The 20,595-nt window shown below is 44.6% G+C and overlaps 1 protein-coding gene across 47 annotated transcripts in view; it reads right to left on the bottom strand.

Annotated features, from left to right (window-relative positions):
• CELF4 (CUGBP Elav-like family member 4) overlaps nt 1–20,595 on the bottom strand; it is an 860,865-nt gene that overhangs the window by 96,732 nt on the left and 743,538 nt on the right. For all 47 annotated transcript variants that reach the window (XM_074994371.1, XM_074994394.1, XM_074994372.1 and 44 more), the window contains one exon: nt 17,426–17,505. In XM_074994371.1, the coding sequence (XP_074850472.1) occupies nt 17,426–17,505 (80 nt within the window). The remainder of the gene's footprint in view (nt 1–17,425; nt 17,506–20,595) is intronic.

The following is a 20,595-nucleotide window of genomic DNA, read 5'->3' as shown; positions in this document are numbered from 1 at the left end:
ACAGATGTTGCTGGATGAGAGAGTGCTGGACTAGAGAGGTTCAACATGTAATAACTAGGTGTATACATACTCGGGCTTAAATTGCAGCAAGGGAGGTTTAGATTGGACATTAGGAAAAAATCCTAACTATGAGTATAGTTAATTACTGGAATAAATTGCCTCGGGTGGTTGTAGAATCTCCATCACTGGAGATATTTAAGAATAGGTTCAATAAATACCTAACAGTGATGATCTAGATCATGCTTGGTCCTGCTGTGCAGGCAGGGGACTGGACTCGAGGACCTCTTAAAACATTTCCAGTTCTAGTGTTCTATGGTACTATACCTCAGGTAGTAGAGTTGCCCCTGAAGTACAACCCCCAAATGGAAATAACAACACTGGGGGAACGCTTGGATCTCAATCCAGGATTGGATTTTGTTGCTATATCTGTAAATAAATTCCCCATATGCCAGAGCTGTTCACATTGCTTCATATGCTACTGAAAGGCAAGCCTTGTTGTTCATTAAATGGTGAAAATGTATTTTTTTCACAAAACATTTTGAGTAAAAGGAAAAAAACTATTTTCATTTAATTTTACTGGGACTTCATAGCAAAACTGAAAACCCTCAAATTGATTTGGGTTGTTTTTCTGTTTCAGTTTTTGGGTTCATTTTTGATTGTAACGTTTTTTCAATGAGAATTCATTTTTTAAAGAAATTGCACATTATGAAAATAAATTGTTCCCAGAAAAAAGCCATTTTGCATGGAAAAAAAATCTTGAACAAAATGGTTTGATCAGATCTATTATTTATATTATGGGAGACCCAGCTAAGATCAGGATCCTTTGCATTAAGCAGGATTCAAACACATAGTAAGAGACAGTCTTTGACCTTCAATCTAAATGGCAAGATGGACCAAAAAATGAGTGCGGACGTGGTCACTGATAGGTGCAGTGAATTGTCTAAAGTCAAAAAGTAGGTCAATGGCTCAGCCAGGAATAGACTCCCTAGGTCAGTCTAGTGCTCTACCCATTAGGCACTGTTGCCATAGAGATCCCAAAGTGATAGTTTGGTGTGAGATCTTCAGTAGATGAGACTGGAATGATCTGAGAAAGAAGTCGAAGTTAAAGAAGGGCCTGCAACTTAAAGAGATACACAATTTGTACAAAGCTTGTTTTAAAATTGGAACGCTGAATAGGATAAGGAATACTCCAATACCATTATTTAGTTATAAATACACTGCACATCTCCGTAAATTACAAATCATTTCTGTATTATATCGTTCTGCATTAAAATGTTTCCCTAAAATAGACTAAACAACAGTCTTTGCACTTCCAAAACATCTTCCATCTGAAGATCCAAAGCCTCTCGATTGCCATCACTCTGTCAATTAATCTCATGTCACCTTTGCATTATCATCTGCATTTTACATATAAGGAAACTGAGGCACACAAGATGATGGCTGTACAATGTAATGCCCTCAGCCGGGGTAGAATCAGGGTAGCTTCATTTAGTTCTATGGAGTTATGCTGATTTACACTAGCTGAGGATCTGGCTCTTTAGAAGCAAAAGCCTTCACTTGGGAATGTGGCATACACTTTTAATGGGGAGAGTATAACCATTGGAATAATTTAGCAAGGGCTGTGGTGGATTTTCAGTCATTGACAGTTTTTAAATCAAGACTGGCTGTTTTATAAAAAGATCTGAGCTCTAGGAATTATTTTGAAGATGATCTCTCTCTTGGCCGCAATCAACCCTTCTGGCCTTGAAATCTATGATGTTTGAGTAAAACGTGTACCATACTGCCATGCAAGAGTTCAGGGCAGGGAATGAAGCATAATTTCATATCTGATTGAAACTACCAGGGGCTTTTAGGAACCCAGAATGTACTTATTGGAATTTGGCTGGGACACCTGGGTTAATCTAATTTTGCAAAAAAAAACCAAACAAAAAACCAAAACCAAACTAAAAAAAAACTACCATGGGATCCTTCACAACCATAAATTGGGGGTCTTGATTTCATATCTTTTCTGAAACTGGGTATTGTGATCTGACCATATCTTTGACCTTTAAAAATGATCTGGGTCATCACTTGACCAGTGTGGACAAAACAATCAAGTCACTTAAAAATAAAGGAACTATGGAATGGATAAAAATTTAGGCTATGTCTACACGGCAGAGCTATTTTGGGATACCTCGGTATCCTGAAATAGCTGCCCTGTGTCTTTGAAACATGCCCATTATTTTGAAATATTTTAGGAAATAATGCATGCTATTTCAGCCTCCCTGCACTCCTCATTGCAGGAGATGTAAGGGATGCTTTGAAAAAAGGCATTATTTTGACATATGGCACTTTCTAGACAGCACCAAATGCCGAAATAGCTTATTTTGAAATAAACTCGAAAAAACTGCATATTTTATTTTGAGTTCAGGGTGCTGTGTAGATGTAGCCATACTGGTCCCTTAGGCTTATCTCTGTAGGTTATGGGAAAGAGGTGTGCTCACTCCTGAAGCTACTCCATGGGAACATCTTGATACCATAGTGTGAAAATATCCTGCTTTAAGGGTAAACTGGGTGGAAGACAGGGATTCAAGGGAAATAGGTGGAAGCATCCAGTGTGCTTCAAACCTGGTTGAAAGCCCTTGGAAAGATCTCACTGGCTTTGGATCAGGACTCTAGTGAGAAAGAAGTGACAGGAAGGAAAAGAAAACCATCAAAGTGATAAAGATCCAATCATAAGAATGTAATTGCTCTCTCTCTAAAGGAAGAATGTGTTCTTAATACAGGATCTCAATGTTATCCAATGGAAGCATTTCTGTTGGGCTACAAATCCCCCTGAAGGAGAGGGAAAGATTTAAGGCTCCAGAATCTTATGTTTACAAAGGAAATTTCAGCTCTTGGAAATTATTTTAGCTTCCTAGTGTAAGGAACGTGCCAGCAGGAACTCAATGATGCTGAAGGCTGGGAGGAACGTAGCTCCCAGAGATCATTTGCATGAGAATGCAAAGGGGTGCATATGTGATACCTTGCAAACAAAGCCTGATGGGATAGCAAGGAAGCAATGAGATTCTGTCTATTGTAAACACATTGTTGTAAAATCACAATTTATGCTAACACTCAGTATAAGAATTGTGAAATCTCACCAATGCTCCAGGTCATTGTGGGGGACAGGGCAGGTCATCATAACTGCTAAGACATGGATTACACAGGGGTCTCCTGGTTTAAAGCATTGTAAAGCTGAAGGGGAAAGATATGGGTTGAGTTAGCTGGTAGAGTGTTTTGGCCACGTAGTTATAAGTCTGGTTTGATTAGTGTTCTGTATCTGTTAAAAGAAAGAGCTGGATACAAGTGTTTGTATCTCACAGAAGACTCTACATTTGTAAATGCTGTGAGCTGAAATCAGAGGGTTTTGCCTCAGGCCAAACCCACAGCGACAGATGAATAAATAGTACAGATAGCTGGTAGGAGAAAGAGAAGTAGATAGATGGACAGACAGAAAGAGGGTGTAACTGGCAGCTGGCTGGTAGGAACAAGCAGAACGCTGGACCAGCGCAAAGGTGGCATAGTCTCAGGTTCCATGGGGGACTGCATGGACTGGACCAAGTTGTAAGTGGGGCATTTGAATTGGGGGTGTGGAAAAAGTTGGGTGTGGGGACTAGTTGTTTACAGTATTGGACTGGTGAGCCTGACAGGCCAAGGACATTGCTCAATGCATTTGAACTGGGACAGTTACTTGAGGATTGGTTATGAACTCTGGGTGTGGTATTTTCCCAAGCTTATGCTAATTGACCTTTCTGCCTCTTTTATTAAAATTTCTTTTCTACACTCAGCCCTGTGCTTGCATGTGGGGAACCATTGCCTCTCCAAGGTGCCCAGGGGTGTGTGAAGTTCCCAGGGTCCTGAGTGGGGGCTTGAGCCGGTTCTGTGTGAGATGGGTTAAAAGGAACCCCTAGATGTTGAACCCGGCCCCGGTTGCTGCCAACTCCTTCTGGCAGAAGGATTACACTAGGTTCTAATTTCATGCAAAAAAAGACAGGAGTTGAGCATGGAATTCCCTGGGGGTGATCCTCCTGATGGCATTAAGACCTCTCCAATGTTCAGCTGCTGCGCCTTGCTTACCCACCTCCAGCCACGTCCTCCTGTTGTTGATTTAGTTCCTTCCTCCCTTTGGAGCCATAAAAGGACATTATAGTGCCAATTAGCTCCTTTTGTCTAAAGCAAGGATGTGAGAGACTTGCTATCGCTTATCCCTCTTAGCCCATTTGGAGGTAATGAATTCTCCAGCACAGAATAGTTTGAAGGCAAGAAAGAGAGAGAGATACTGCAACTGAAGCCTATCACCTCCCCTGGGCCTCTTAGCTGTCCTGCCAGATGCCTGCACTGCTACGGGGATGTGACTAGAGAGGAAATGCAGCTCAGTTGAGTGCTCAGGCCCCAAAAGGCCATCTTCTGTGCCGGCATGATTCATACCCCCTGTCAGGAAGCTGGGCTGCCTGGCGGTCTGTTCTGGGGCCTAGAAACATCTGATTTATTAGTTCATTTATGAAACAATGGGGAAAGGAGGGAACATTGCCCTGGGATTTTATTTTATTTCATTGTAGGACTTTACAGATTTTATTGCCTGGGTGCTACATGCACTTCTGGCCAAAGGAGGTGAAACAAGTGGTGGTGGTGGCAGGAGTGGGGTGGGCCCAACTGCAAAAGTCTATCCCCTCTTGGGAGGTGGTGGATGAGAGAAAACTGGCTGCTAAGTTTTGGGTTGTGGTGATGCTTGATAGCAAACCGAGACTGAGAAACACGTGTGGCTGGCTGGATTTTTCAACCACATTATTTCCAGAAAAGGCCAATTCTTTGAAGATGAAACTTTTTGTGAGAATATGTCCACTTTGATTAAACTTTAATTGGGAAAGAATTCTCAGGAATCTGAGAGACACCAACTCCCCCTAAAGAGCCCATACTCCCATCAGCTAATGAGATGTAGGAAACCCACACAGGTAAGAGTTGAACTAGCCTGTGTAGCACCCCAACCACTGGACTCAAGGTTTCAAGGCAGGGCCCCACCTTTTTCTCTCTCTTTTTGTTTGGAGTTAGGCACGTGATGCCACCTTTCTCACAAGGAATGGCTTAGGTGCCTTCCTGCAGAGGGTAGCTATGAATCCCACTGGGAGATAGGTGCCTAACTCCCAGAGAAAGGTGGGTGTTAGGCCCTAACCCTGCCTGCAGCATTTCCCATTGGCTAGCTTAGCCAGGTCTCTGCTCAGCATGCTGGGTTTTGTGGCTCCCATTCTTAGGCACACATAGTTGCTCCCCATGCATTGGATAGGAGGATTGGGTACTCACTCAGAACTGTGGATTCCATGGAGATGCAACATGCAGGTGCTCTCAGGCTGAGCCTAGGTACGTGATGCCGGCAGGTGGAAAGACCCAGCGAGGGCCAGAGAGAGAGGGAGAGGGCAGGGGGGCATCCCACATAGCAAATAAAATTTTGTCAGAGGGACAGTGCATGCTCTCTCCTCCAGCACTGGCACATGGAAGTCCCTTTGTGGATTTAACCCTAAGCTCTTTGGAACAGCCTGTGTACTGCACAGTGACAAGCCCACTGGTGGCACTCGACAAACCACAGGAAGTGCAGATAGTTCCCTTGAAATCCCTGATGAGGCCGAAGATTTAGTCCCCTGACACCAGCAATGCACTACATCCTTTGCGGATGAGTTAAAGAAAAGATTTCAGCCCAGAACAGCTGGCAAGCTAGAGAGGCCATATGAACACAAGGCAATGTGTTGTAAGGGCGTCATTAAGCCTGGCATTATGTCCATGGTTTCCTTTTAATCACCCTCCATCTCTTGTTAATTTTAGGATTTTAGACACTCGAGTGTCCTTGAGTTACCTCTTCTCTGCTGGAACAAGGGTTTGCAGTAACTGGGAGTATTTCTGTTGATCATCTTATAAGACCTGGGAATTGTTCACAGTGCTATTCTAAAGCTATGTCTACACTAGGCAAAGTAAGTCGACTGCAGATGCGCAATTTTAGCTATGGCAATTGCGTGGCAATTGATTTACTTGGCCATCCCTACTGAAGAAGGTCAATGGGAAAGTTTCTCCCGTTGACCTCTCTTACTCCTCACATCTCACAAGGAATACAGGGGTTCACTGCAACCCTGAGAGGTTGATTTCATGCATCCCTAGCAGATGCTCAAAATTGAGCTCCAGAAGATTAACCCTGAGCAGGTCAATCTTCTGGGCAAGTGTAGACATAGCCTCAGTCAAACATGCTGTTGTCATTGTCAACCTCCCTTCCACCCGTTTTTCTCACCCCCTGTTACAACTTGCCTTTTAGCTTATAAGCACCGGGGATAGGGACTCTCTTTTACAGAGTCTGGCCAGTGACAAGCACAAAGAGGCAGCAGCTTAGCTCGGGTGATCCCTTGGATCTACCACAAGCCAGTAAGTAGAAGCCATCAGATCCTACTTGCGGAGGAGCCTGCTAGGGTGAATCCAACTCTGCTCCCATGAAATACTGAACATCTCTTGGCATCTAAAGCAACTGCCTGCATCTCTTGACACTCCGTGCACCTGGGAGGCACCAAGCCTACCTAACTTACTCAAGTGATTAGCTCCACTGACTTCCCATGGCTCAATTCCAAAAATTCTAGGGAAATTATTATTCCTCTTTATTCAGCACTGGTGAGCCCACATGTAGAGTATTGCATCCTATTCTGGGCCGCCACTATAGAAAGAAGGTGGATGCATTGGAGAGGGTCTAGCAGAGGGCAACAAAAACGATTAGGGGACTGGAGCACATGACCTGTGAGGAAAGGCTGAGGAACCTGGGCTTATTTAGTTTGCAGAAGAGAAGACTGAGGGTTGATTTGATAGCAGCCTTCAACTTCCTGAAGGGGTTTTTAAAAGAGGATGGAGAGAGGCTGTTCTCAGTAATGGCGGATCGCAGAACAAGGAGCAATGGTGTCCAGTTGCAGTGGAAGAGGTGTAGGCTGGATATTAGGAAAACCTATTTCATCAGGAGGGTGGTGTAGCACTGAAACGCATTAACAAGAGAGGTGGTCGACTCCCAATCCCCAGAAGTTTTTAAGTCCCAACTTGAGAAAGTCCTGGCTGGGATGATTTAGTTGGGCTTGGTTCTGAGTGAGGCCAGGGGCTGGACTCAAAGACCTTCTGAGGTCTCTTTCAGCCCTAGGATTCTCTGAGTTTTCCTGACATCAATTGAATACAGCAATAATTGGGTTTGGGTCAAAGGCTCCCCAAGTTTGCAGAAAATGACATGTGTCTTTAAAAAAAATTCAGAAGCAGGTGGCTGCTTGTAGTCTGTGCTGGGAAGTGGAGGATGAATGTGTATGTGTGTGTGTGTGTGTGTGTGTGTGTGTGTGTGTGTGTGTTGGGGGTGGTGTTTAAGACAAGGAAAGTTTCTTCTATGAAGAAATGATCCAATCTGAAGTAAGTCCCTTCTGGGAAAAGCTGTGACAGAGGCTGCTCTGTTCCTGTTAATTTTCACAGTGCAGCTGTCAGCGGGTCTGTAAATAGTACTCCATGAAGCCAGCACTTCCTATCCACACATCAACCATTCAATTAACAGAAGAACAGAAGAAGGAAATAAAGTGCACCATAGCCTTCTATCACAGCTTTGATGTTTCCCAGCAATTTATGAAAGTGTACACGAACCTAATTACAAGCCCCACTGCTTCCCATTTACATGGAGCTTCTCAAGTACAGAGCTGTTTATATCAAAATAATTGTTAAAAATACCTCAGCTGATCTCTGGCAGTGTGGGGCCCATGCACACTGCAGCCACCACACCACTCCTTCTGTGGCGTTCCTGCTTACTCAGCACTTTGGCACAATAAGAGTAGCTTCCCCACTGCTGCACAAGATACAGCTTCATCAGGACCAGACAGGCATGTTTCCTCTCCTCTCTCGGCTTGCTCATCTCCCCTGCCTGCCCTTCCACCTCTCCCACGGTGTTTCTGTGCCTTCACCCCCATCCCAGACTTGGCTGAATGTTCTCCTGCTCTGCTACAGTGGAATACAGCACTTTTTCATGTGTGCCTTCAGCATGTCCTTAAATTGCCTCTTCTGGTGCCCACCACTGCCCTCTCCTTCCTTCAACTTGGAAAAGAGAATCTGTTTTGGGAGGCAATACCAGTGTCAACTCATGGGAGAACCTTGCCCAGGACTAGCCCCAATGGACAGCAGTCATCCATGAGGGGGTATAGCAGTTTGAGAGGTCCCACCGCAGTGCAGATGAGGAGAGGTGGAGAAAAGTGCATCAAAAACTGCCCCACGCCCCTCCAACAGTGACCTGCATGTGCCTCTTCTGTGATAAGATCTGTGGCTCCAGAATGGGGCTGGTTACCCATCAATGGACTCACAGATAGGAGGGTGCCAGGAAGACATCCTACTCGTTATTGAGTGACCACCAAGAGAAAGAGGTAGAATGACAACAGCTGTTTGTCCCTGTCTCCTCTCCGCCACACTGTAGCAGAACTGTCTCAGCCTGTACGTTGTTAAGCATGGTACAAGTTAGTAGCACTCCAGGAATGTTTCATCAAAAAACAAAAGTAGAAATACTGCAGGCTACAGGTTTGTATTTTTTGTAACACTGCGCTCTACTGGCTGAATGCAGAATCATTCAGCTGTGTGCCATCAGCAGAGAGCAACTAATGCAGTCACTCCTTTAGTTTATGTGTACAGGCTGAACCTCTCTAGTCTGGCACCTTCAGGACCTGACCAGTGCTGGACGAGAGAATCTGCTGGACCGTGAGAGGTCAGTATCGTCCTAGCAGCATTATTTATACTTCCACTGCTTACCAGGCTGTGAGAAGACATTTAGGGGTGAACAAGAGATAAATAACAGCACAGAACACTGAGAGCCAGGTCTGATGGTTGGAAACAAACTTTATGGGATTGTTGGAAACTTCGCTACCCCCATGATAAGTGGACATCTGGCTGACTAAAATCATATCGGACTGTGGATGTTGCCGGAGGAGGGTGATCTGGATTAGAGAGGTTCATCCTGTAGAAACCTGTGCCAAGGAGTTGGAATCTGTTTTTTTTCGCCACTCTAACTAGGAAGTGCCAGGTGACAATTGACTGCAGCATGAGAACCATGACAGTCCCAGGTGCAACATGAATTTGTTTCGCTAATAAATATTTAGCAGCTCCTATCCAGTGGCCTATGTGGTCCAAGCCACAGTTTTCATCCAAGCAATCTAGTGAGCTACAAAATCTGTTCCGGCAGGAAGAGTGAGTTTCCATGTTGAGTGCAGGCAGCAAAACAACTGCTTCTCTGGGCTAGTAAATACAGTAAAAGTTAGTAAGACCTCAGGATTTTCAGAGCCATGGCTGGGGTAAAGAGCTGCGGGACACATGGCTGATTGTGCTAAATCAATATTATTCTCGTTGTTTAAAAAAAACCTCAGGTAAATAAAATCCATAGCAGTAGTCTCAGCTGGCTGCCGACTTAGTCATTAACAACTGGGAATTTCCCATGGTCATCCTAGGAGAGAGAGGGTTTGAGGAATGAGCTGGAGGAAGATGGCTGCTACACAGAGCTGGTTGCAAACTGCTTGTGTTTTCAGTAGAAAAAAACCCTCTTAGTCAACATCTGCCTATGTTCAAACCAGACCAAAAGGTTTTAAGTTGGAAACTATTCCATCATTAGCTTTGTGAGGAAAAGTCAAATGTTTCTGGGAAGAGGAGACTCTTTCCATAAAGTTAATCTGAAAAGCTTATTTTTCTTTCCTTGTCAGCTCCTTGGGGCAGGGACTGCCTTTTTGTTCCCTATTGGTACACTACATGGAGCCATAGGATGTGACAGTGTTTCCTAGACACTATGGTTATGATAGTAAAAACCCTCCAATTTTCTGTCAAAAAAAAAGTGTTGATGAAAAATTGCCTGCCAGATATAGCAGAAACTTCACCAAGGACAGGTCTACACTGCAGGGGAAGGCCAAATTAAGGTACACAATTTCAGCTCTGTTAATTACATAGTTAAAGTTGTACCTTATTTTCCACACCCCCTCCTCTGAGGAAGGTCAATGGGAACCTGTGCTCCCATTAACTTCCCTGAGGCTTGGTCCATACCAGGGAGTTAAGTTGATTGTGGATACGCACTTCTAGCAATGACAATTATGCAGCTGGAATGAGCCTATCTGCAATCAACTTACCTGGCCATCTACACAGAGGGAGGTTGATAGAAGAAATTCTGCCACCAACCTCCCTTACTCCTCACGATTTTGAGGAGTACAGGGCTTGACTGCCAACCCCAGATAGTTCGATTTAGTGCATCCCCACTAGGTGTGCTAAATCGAATTCTGAAAGATCAACTGTGGCAGGGTCGATCTTCCCTGTAGTGTAGATGTACCCTTTGTCATACAGTGAGAGCCTTTCACAGACAGATAAAAGATGTTTTAGTTCAACCACCAGTTGGTGAAGGCCACTTCTGTACAGGAAGTCTGACTAGGTGATGGTTGTATGGTCTATGGCTCCATGAATAAAAGAAGAGGGTACAGAAGAATTATTAGAATATAGGAGAGGAGACAATATGATGAGATATGAGAATTGTTACGTAGAGAATGGAAGAGTTTCTGTAGGACCTTAAAGGAATAACAAACAGCTTGAGCTGGATGAGGAGTAGTCAGGGGGTGGCACTAAAAGGGGAGGATGACATGGTCAGAGTGACAAGCTGGGAAGGTGATCTTATCCATGATGTTTTGAATGTTGGTGAGTGGCTCGGTGCAAGGAAGAGGCTGCCAAAGGTGAGAACATTCTGACTATGTGAATGGGGAGGCAAGGTCAAACCTCAGGCTTGGTCTACACTATGGGAAAAATAGATTTAAGATACACAACTCCAGCCATGTGGATTGTGTAGCTGGAGTTGATTTATCCTAAATTGTTTTTTCCTAATGCTCCCACAGCAGAAGGTAAATGGCAGAAACTCTCCCCTTGACTTCTCTTACTCCTCGCAACTGAGATGAATACCAGGGCTGTTGGCAGAGCCCTGATCATTCAATTTAATGCAGCCGCACTAGGCATGCTAAATCGAGCCTAGGAAGAACAACCCCCACCACATCAATCTTCTGGTAAGTGTAGATGTACCCTCAGTGACATTAAGGAGGAAGGAAGAGGTGCCAGATATGGGCATGTCCTGGAGGTGCAGAGGGGAAGTATCAATTACATGTCTGAGTGACAGGAAGGAGCGTGATGATGTTGGTAATGACAGTGACTGAATGGAGCAGCGAGACTGCAGAAGGGAAGGCAAGCTCAATGTGGGTCATGTTAAACCAGACACAGCCTGAAGCGGAAGATGTTAGAGCACGCTGAAAGAAGGATGAACAAGGGTAGATCTGAGAGTCCAAGAAAAGGTGGCAGGTAAAGCTTAGAAAGTGGATGAAGTTACCCATGGAGAAGGTGTAGGCAGGGTAGTGAGAAATCCGGTCTTAGTAGTCTATAGGTTGAAAGGAGAATAGATGTTTCAAGTTTATTTCTTGTCTTTATTTCTCCTGTAACTTGGCCAACCTAAAACCACACTTCCATCCTGGAACCACACTTCCATCCTGGCCACCTATGTCTCTGAATTTGGCATGGGTATCTTCTGGTTAAGCTATTGGCCTCGGTTCAGTTTCTGGCTCTGCCACATACTAATGGCCTTAGTGTGATATTGGCCATGTCACATGCTTGTTTGACCACAGCTCATCACTCATAACATGGGAATCAGAATATTTCCCTACCTTGCTATTCATGTCTGAGAGACTTTAGAGGTGACAGAGGCCATGTAAGTACTTAGAATAGCCATCCTCTAGGGAGGAAAGATCCTTATGAGCTAGGCTGCAAGCCAGAGCAGGAGAGTGTATGCAGCAGCATGCATCTATAGATTCCATTGGAGAAATACTTCCATCCCATGACACCCTCACAGCTTGTTTGGGGCTTGAGAGAAGGAGCAAAACAACAGAATTAAGAGGTACTGAAAAGAGTTTAATGGATAGCATCATCTTCCCTTCTCCAGGAGGCTTACAATGCTGGAGAATATCCCTCAAAAGATCACCCACTTCTATGAGAAGATAAGTGTCTAACTGGGTCGTATGAAGAGAAACGGGAAAGGATGGGCTTGCAGGCTCCAATGTATAGTTAAATGGATGATAAGCAGCAGTACATCCACTATATCTTTTAGACAGTTTGTTTGTTTGATCAAGAATGCCTCCTAAACAGTAAGAGCTAGCTCTACCAAATTGGACATACAGCTTCCTCATCATAACGTAAAGCAATGTATGGGTTTGGCTGTGCCAGGGAAATGGGATATGCCTGAAATGGGATTGCTGATCATAAAACAAAACAGAAACAAGAAAGGATCACCAAATCAAGTACAGAATTGATATAACTGAGTGAATGTTGAAATAAGATGAACTAAGAAGAACTGGAAAAAGAGGATGAACCTGGAATGGGATTGCATTTTAATAAGCCTTATGGAAAATAAATAAAATGGAAAAATTGAAGCAGTGGTCTCTTTTGGCACAGCTAAATCAATGCTTGTGGTCTGAAAATTAGAAGAAAATGTTATTGGAAACCAAACTGACTATAGTTCTTGTTTGTTAAAACATAGCAAATGATAAGAGTTTACAGGGAAGAAGACACTAGAAAGAATTCTCATTTAAGCTCCCCCCAATTGTGTGGGGCAGCAGGGGAGAAAGAACAGATACTTCTTTGAAAATGTAACAGGTTGGTGACGGAGGTTGGTATCACTGCTTGACCTGAGGTGGAAGCTGACATTCTGATAGTGAGAGAAAATTTGGGCAGGAGGTAGTTCAAACTGGATCTTGAAAGTGAAGACAAGCAGTTAATTCTGGAAGCAATAGAAAACGGGGGAGCAAGTGGAATTATTCAGTCGGAGAGGGGACATGGTCAAAATGACAGGGTAGGTAAATAATCTTTGTAGCAGCTTCCTGAAAGGATGTGAGCAGGGCAAGCTGGCATTTGTCCATGAAAAGGACATTGCTGTAAATGAGAAATAAGCTTATGAGGGCCTGGATGACAGTTTTAACTGTGAGGATGGATAAGGAAGTCCATATCCTAGGCTTGGTTCACACTAGGCAGGCAAGTCAACTGCAGATACACAATTCCAGCTCTTGCAATTGCATAGCTAGAATTGACTTATCTGCAATTGACTTACCTGGCTGTCCTTGCAAAGGAAGTTCGAAGGGAGAGTTTCGCCCATCGACCTCCCTTACTCCTTGTGATAGCGAGGAGTACGGGGGTTGACTGCTGACCCTGATAGGTCGATTTCATGCATCTCCATGAGACAAAATGTAGATGTAACTACAGAATTGTTATGCAGAAAGAATCATCAGGATTTAGATACAGTTGGGTGTGAGGAACTAGAGAGGCCCATATGGAAATTATGGGCAGGTAATGGGCCTAAGGGACCAGCATGATGTTGGTATTTTCTGAGAAAGGAAGTAGTGGGACAGGAATGAGTGGAAAACTAAAGAGCTCTGCTTTGGCTATGCTCAGCTTCAACTGACTCGAGATATCCACAAGGACATGTGAGAGAGACAGGCTAACACTGTAGTGTAGAGAGAGTAGTCATACTGGAGCTGGTAGCTGAATGTATGTTTGTGGAAGGAAAAGGTGTCAAGGGAGAAGAGAAGGTGGCCATGGACTGAGCCCTGTGGCACCATCACAGAAAGTTGGAGGAAGGGGGATGAGGAGCCTCGACTGAGGGAGAAAGTAGAATGGTAGGAGGAGAAATGGGAAAGGACAGAGTGACAGAAGCCATGGAACCTAGGGGGTTGTGTAAATACCACAGACAGAAAAACATGGTTGAAACTGTGGGCCTTATATAAAATGAAAGGGTTTAGAGAGTCAGTCAATTAAAGTCAGCAACAGACTGTGAGGTGCTCAGATGATGTTGTAAAAGGGGCCATAAAAGCACCATCAGTCAACAAGTGTGGATGAAACTGTTGACTTCACAGCAAAGCAGAAGATGCACAGGCAGTAACTCCATGAGTCAGCTGCATCAGAGCAAAAAATAGCTCTTTTATACCAATGTTGCCTGCACCAGGGCTGGGCCCTCGAAGGAATAAAATCCTTACACAGAGGTACAGGACATGTGGTGAATGGCAACCAGGCTTGTATCCAAGGGAAAGGTTAAAAAAAAACTTTCACAAAAGAAAGTTGCCTTTGAAACTATTAGGCAGCATATGTTGTGTGAACTGGGAGTCACAGTGGAGCAATAATCCTGGCAGCTGTGGAGAAACAGGAGCCTGCTGCAAGAATGAATAACTCAAGACCTGACAAGAATGATGATGGATGCCCCGTTGGTTGTACACGCGGATGAGACAAGAGCCATTTAAATTGGCTGAACTACAGGGACAGCTTTGAGCTGGGTTTGCATCTGGACAAGCCGGACTAGCACTAATAGTCATGGGAGTGGGAGAAAGCGTGAGGAGAGAGAGAAAAGCAGTTCTCCTCCTTCTGAGGTCTTAGATCCTGGGCCCGGTTCACCCGGGCACGTCAGAAGCTCACAGCAGAGGAGTAGGCACACGGACTTTGATTTGGACATACCTTTAAATGCCTTCCTCAACTGGTTCTAAAAGACAAAGGGGCTGGTATCACTCTAAATATCTCATTACGCCAACTGGCAAAGGACACGTTCATACCCTGTTGTTCGGGTATCTAAACAGATAGTGTCCTGTTCAGTGTCACATAAAAAATGGCAACATGAGGACCATGCAATATCATCACACAGTGTATGTACAGGCTGTGTACAAACAGCTGTGTGCACATGCTGGAAATGTGCTTTTAAAATCAGTTTTGGAGACAGAAGGGACACAGAATTGCTCTAGACAAAGGAATATGATTTTGCCTCTTGGCTTGTATCTTCAAGGCAAACTGAGCAAGATGAGGCCAGAATTCAGTTGTGTAGAAGGTAAGCAAAGTGATGAAGACAATCAGGAAAGCTAAACTGCCCAGAGGAGGAGGGAGACAGAATTGTACCTGCCCAAGCAGCCAGGAAGAAAAAGGCTTGTGAGAGGGATACACTTCAAAGGTCCATTGGACAACAAAAAGAAGGGGAGTAAACCCCTTAGTCAAGTTCTTAGATATCCACCACTTAGGGGACAAAGGGGACAGCACCCTCTGATTCTGTGAAAGTTTAATCTTCTTGATAGAAATAGGCTGGAGATGCTGTAAATGAGAAAGCCGTTTAGGGGAAAAATGACTTGCTAGAACAGGGTTTTAAGCACTAGAAAAAGTGTCTTGTTTGTAACTATTCTTTATGAGATCTTGCTTGGTATCACTTAATCTCTGTTCTTATTAATAAACTTACTTTCAGTTTACCTGTGCACTGTCTGAGTGCTGTTACTGTGAAACAACGATGGAATCCGTAGTGAACTGAACTGTCTGGGGTGCATACTGCTTCTGTGGAGGCAGTGAACTCAGTAATTTCTGTGAATGTGCAGTAAGAGACCGAGATGAACACTGCAGAGATACAACAGCGGGGAACTTGGGAACTGGGGGCTAACTGCTGGTCACTTGTAAAGCAAAGTTAAGTCTGGTGGGGTCTTGGGGAATTTGCTGGACAGACTGGTGTTGGGAAGAACAGATGCACCATCTCAGCCCCAGGAGAGTTCTGCTTGTTGAGGCAGAGAAGTAACACAGGGTTTTAACAAAGATTGTGAAAGTCCCTTGGGGTGTGTCTCTTTGCTACAAGTCTGTACATTTCTGTGCCTAGTGGGACCCTGATCCCTGACTGGGCTCTGGGAGTTCTACCTTTCGAGATGTATAGATTTCAAAGCCACTGATTCTTTCATCAAGCCCATAATGTCTGGTTGAACTACAGCAGTGCTTTTTGAAAGATACAGCCAATCTTGATTTAAAGACTTCAAATGATGAAGAATTCCCCCACTTCCTTGGGTATGTTGTTCCAAGGATTAATTGCCCTGACAATTAACAATGTACACCTTATTGCTTTTCTGAAGATGCTGAGATTCAGCCTCCAGCTATTGCATCTTCTTCTGCCTTTGTCTACAGCATGAAAGAGCTCTCTACTATCTAAAAGTCTTCTGTCCTTGTAGGTACTTGTAGGCCATGATCCAGCTACTTCTTAATCTTTTCTTGGACAAACAAATAAGATTTTTAAGATCCTCGTTCTAAGGCAGGTTTATGATATTTCAAATAATTGTTGTTCTTTCCTGAACTATTTCCAATTTGTAGTATTTATTTTACTAATAATGCTTAATAAAAGCACAAAGCAACAATAATAAAGCAAAAAAAATGTTAGACAGATTGTCTCTCCCTCAGGTTACTAAACTGTTGTGCATTCTCTTCCCCATAAGGCATATAAGTTTCTGTGTGTGTGTGTGTGGGTGGGTGGATGGGTGGATGCATGTACATGCATGCATATGAGTGGGCATGTGTGAAATAAAAAATAAGCCTTTCATGTTTTCCTCAAAAATCAAACTGGAAACTCCATCCTACAAGGAGTTTGTCCAAATGGAGTGATCACAGGCTGATAGCCAGGAAGAATCTTCAAGCCTGCATCCATACTATTGCAAAAAGACAACTTAAGGTATGAAACTCCAGTTATGTGAATGACATAGCTGGAGTTGACACATTTGAAGTTGCGTTACCATGAGTTGTACACCATGGGGAGCCCGCAGGAGAAACTCTCCCATTGATTCCCTGACTCTTCTCATTGAGGGGTTGAGTAACTGGGTCAATGGGAGAATGATCTGTGGTCAATTTGGAAGGTCCTAACTAAACCCACTAAATTGACCAGCTGTAGATTGATCTCAGAGCATCCATCTGGGTTGTAGTGTAGATGTAGCTAGGCAGCTTCACAACTCTTTTAATTCTAAGCTTCAGAGGTGAGGATTAGTGCTAATTTTGCCTGGATATGTACTTTTTGGAGGTTGCATGGAGGTGCAAATCAGAGTGCCACTCGGCTCTAAATTCTGCTTCCCTCATGATTGTGTGCTCTTCTCTGCTGAACAATCAGGATGTTCCTCGTTGTTCCCATATAGACAGTTTTTCTTTGCAAAGAAAAAATCATTTAAACACTGGCAACATGCCCAATTCTTCCCTGCACAACCAGTGGCATTACCCCAGGGATAAATCTAGCCCAGCTCGTTTAATGTTTGTGGCCAGGTGTCTTTGCAGACAGCCAAAAGTCTATCCCTACCAGTTACAGAGCCCTGTGTCCCTTGAGCTCACATTTATGTGAAACTATCTCAGTGCCATCCTGGCCTTTTAATTGAGTATCTAAACAAACCCGAGGCCCCACATGCCTCTGTTGCTTTCAATTTTTCCTGGGAGAAGATTCAGAAAGCCCCAATAAATCATCAGCCCTTTCTCCTCTTTCCCTTTCATCAGGCCTCTGGCCAGTCTGGGCAGAATAGACCTCCAAGGTGTTCTCCTACATTACCCCACTACTCACCGGCATTGTCTGGCTCCCATGCAAGGCATTGATGGCTGCTTGGGCCTCTGCGTGCGAGGAGTATTTCACAAATGCACACCCTGCGAGAGGAGGGAGAGGAAAGAGAAGGGTTTTTAAAAACGGAGCTCTGAAAGCAGCAGGCCTCTAACTTGGGCAGCCGCGGCCAGCCCTGTGAAAGTGATTTACCCACGAGGGCTGATCTGTGTCCCAAAAGAGCTTGCCGTGATGGCTTTTGACATGAGAGGTAAGAGGAGGGGTTGTGTTTAAGGAGTGGCTGCCATCTTGGCCAACAGCAGCTACAGAACTTTGGACTTGCGGAGATCACTACAACTTGAGCTTGAGCCCTGGGCTGCCACAGAGCTAGCAGGGCCAACAGCTACTGCAGGCCCTGGGGCAAGGCATGTGTGGGCCTAGCTCCATGCCCTGGAACTGGCAAAGCCTCAGGTTCAAGAGATGGGCCCAAGAGCAGTCAGTCCCTTAGCGCCCTGGAGTGGTCCTCCCTCCCCAGCCCTCAGAAGCTCTCCACATGGTGACGGAGTGATTCTCCTGAGACCTTTCAAAGTTGCCAGCTGGCACAAATGCAGTGGTGGCTGGGAGCTCTGGGCCCCTTTGAAACTCCAGGCCTCTATGCCATTTATCCCCTTATTCCTACCCCCGTCAGCAGGTCTGTACACAGTCACATCTCTGCACCTGTCACAGCGATGACACACAACAGAAAACGATAGAGCAAGCGAGCTGGGCAGTACACATAGACATTCAGAGGTCATTTCTCTTAGCCTTTTCTACCCAGGTTTGGGAGTGGGGGGAATGAGTGGTGAATTTGCATGTAGGCACTAGCATGACAAGCCCCATGTTTTAACTTTACCCTGGCTTAAGCCCTGTGTCCAGGGCAAGGAGTCTCAGATCATCAGTATAGGGAAGGCTGATTATTGTAACTATTTTAGACAGCAGCGAATTCACACAGAAGGAAGGTCTGTGATGTGCTCACTTTCACACAGGCAGAGGCTGAGGTGGGAGTGGGAAAACACCTCAGAAGCCCTGACTTCCAGCCCTTTCTCGTGCTACCAGGCTCTTCTCCCACGCTTCCCCTGAGGATTACAAAAGAAGCCATTGACACCATGGGAGTTAAAAGTGTCATTTTGGGGGGAAAGCCACCCCAACTCGAAAATGTAACCGTGAGCCTTTAAATGTTCTCCCCTCAGCTCAGCTCAGACTCCCTCACAGGGGAAGTGTGGTGATTATTGTGGTGGCCTGATCTAATTTACAAGGGGCTAAGAGAAGACGGTTGTGGGACATTGAGATGGATAAACATCTGCTGAAAACATTAAGGATCCATTGTCTCATGATTGTAGACCAGCATTCCTAAGCTCCTGAGATACCCCACCTTCCTTTTCATTAATTAGCAGTTATCCAGAATCAGGGCATTTAATTAGCACATTCTATCTCTAAAAAGAAGATGATGAGTAGCAAGTAAATAAGAGACATCCAGGTCTAGTTGCCCAACAGTGCTTACCAAGAGTTCACGTGTGCTAACTAAGAGCTTAGTGTGATCAGACCATTGTATTCTTTGACGTGCTGAACTGGATACGATGAAGCCAAGGTTCCCTTGATGGCCTTGGCAGTCGAATATGTATTAAAACTACAGCTTTCTTGTCTAATCCCTTTTTCCTAGGGTAGACATGGTCAAAATTCTACTCTAGGCAAGACCTTAGAAGAAGAAAACACCATGAGAATGATTAATGCCATGGAATAATTAGTTCTTCCAGTGTGATGCATCACATTGGCCTTGGCAGGTGGAGTAGCAGCTTACCTGAAATTCCTGCTAGCTCTTCACCGCATCTCACTGTCTTACAAGAACAGACAAGGACCCTCAGCTTCCCTGTTGGCTAACTAGTCTGTGTGTGTAAATCAGGGCCCTTGCTGCCTCCACAAATGGCACCAGCAAATGGAAACTAGTGATGTTAACTCGGTCAAGGCTCCCTATTGATCCTGAATGGCATTTTGAAAAGCGAGGCTGAGTCTTCAGCTCAATTGTGCTAATAATTAAACTTGTTAGCAATATGGTGCTGTCACTCAGGTCCAGGGTTATAATGAAATTGTTTAAAAAGAGAGAGAGGGAGAGAGAGCTGTGGAGAATAAGTCTCTAGGGCTGTGTCATCCTTGGTGCCAGCTGCTAACAGATCTCTATGATTATTGCCTTTATTATTACTGAGGTTTGATTCCTTTGTGGTTATCTTTTACCCGTTGCAGCTTTGGGTGAATACAGAGGGCACCTGGATTTTCTGCTTTTGCTTAGTCTCAACTGGTGTTTCCAGTTAATGGAGTGTTTAACCTAAGAAGATCATTAAGTTGGAGTCCACCACCTTCCAATCTGTCTGGCTTTTCCTCCCCACTTCCTATAATACAGTTAGTTGAAAAAATGGAGAATTGCTCCATTTTCCCATATCAAAATTCCAAATTTGGATGACATTTTTCACTGAGAATTTCCACACACAGCCTGGTGCTAGAGCTGCTCCCTCAATAGGGTTGAATTTTTCCCCCAGCATTTGTGTGGAAAAAGACTCCCAACCTTTTACTTCCGGTCAAAAATTCTATGAAAACTTTAATTGGACAACTGAAACGGAGAATATTTTGATCAGCTGTATTCATCATCCACCCATAAAACTCAATGACTGGCACTGCCAGCATTCAGTGTCTTTTTCTCTGGCATCTCCAAGTGTGCAACAACTGACAAGATTTTTCAGCTTTAGCCACATAAACTTACGAGCTCTGTTTACTAAAGCAACAGACAGAAAACACATCCGTCAACCAGATAAACAGTGCCCTGAAGAAAAGCACTGCTATTCCAAGGAGAGATGGCTCTATGCCCCTACTGTGCCTGGGGACTTTGGGTATGTCACTTATCTTCTCTCTGCCTCAGTTACTCATCTGTAAAATGGGAATGACAGCCCTGCCCTGTTTCACAAGAGCAGTGCTTTTTATGTGCCGCAGATTTTTATGTGGTGGGGGGAAAAGGGGACAGGCCCTGGCAAGGCTGAAGAGCTGTACAGTCTGTCCCAGATTTCCTTGGGGGGGGGGGTTGGGGAACTACGTGGCCAACCCCAACCTTCTAGAGGATGGGACAGGGACCTGCCAGGGTGGTCCCAGCCTTCCCAGCACTCCATCCTTTC

Source organism: Carettochelys insculpta, chromosome 5 (assembly GCF_033958435.1).
Source record: "Carettochelys insculpta isolate YL-2023 chromosome 5, ASM3395843v1, whole genome shotgun sequence".
Lineage (NCBI taxonomy): Eukaryota > Metazoa > Chordata > Testudines > Carettochelyidae > Carettochelys > Carettochelys insculpta.
Note: the sequence above shows the minus strand (reverse complement) of the source record. Positions and strands in the feature narration are given on the sequence as shown.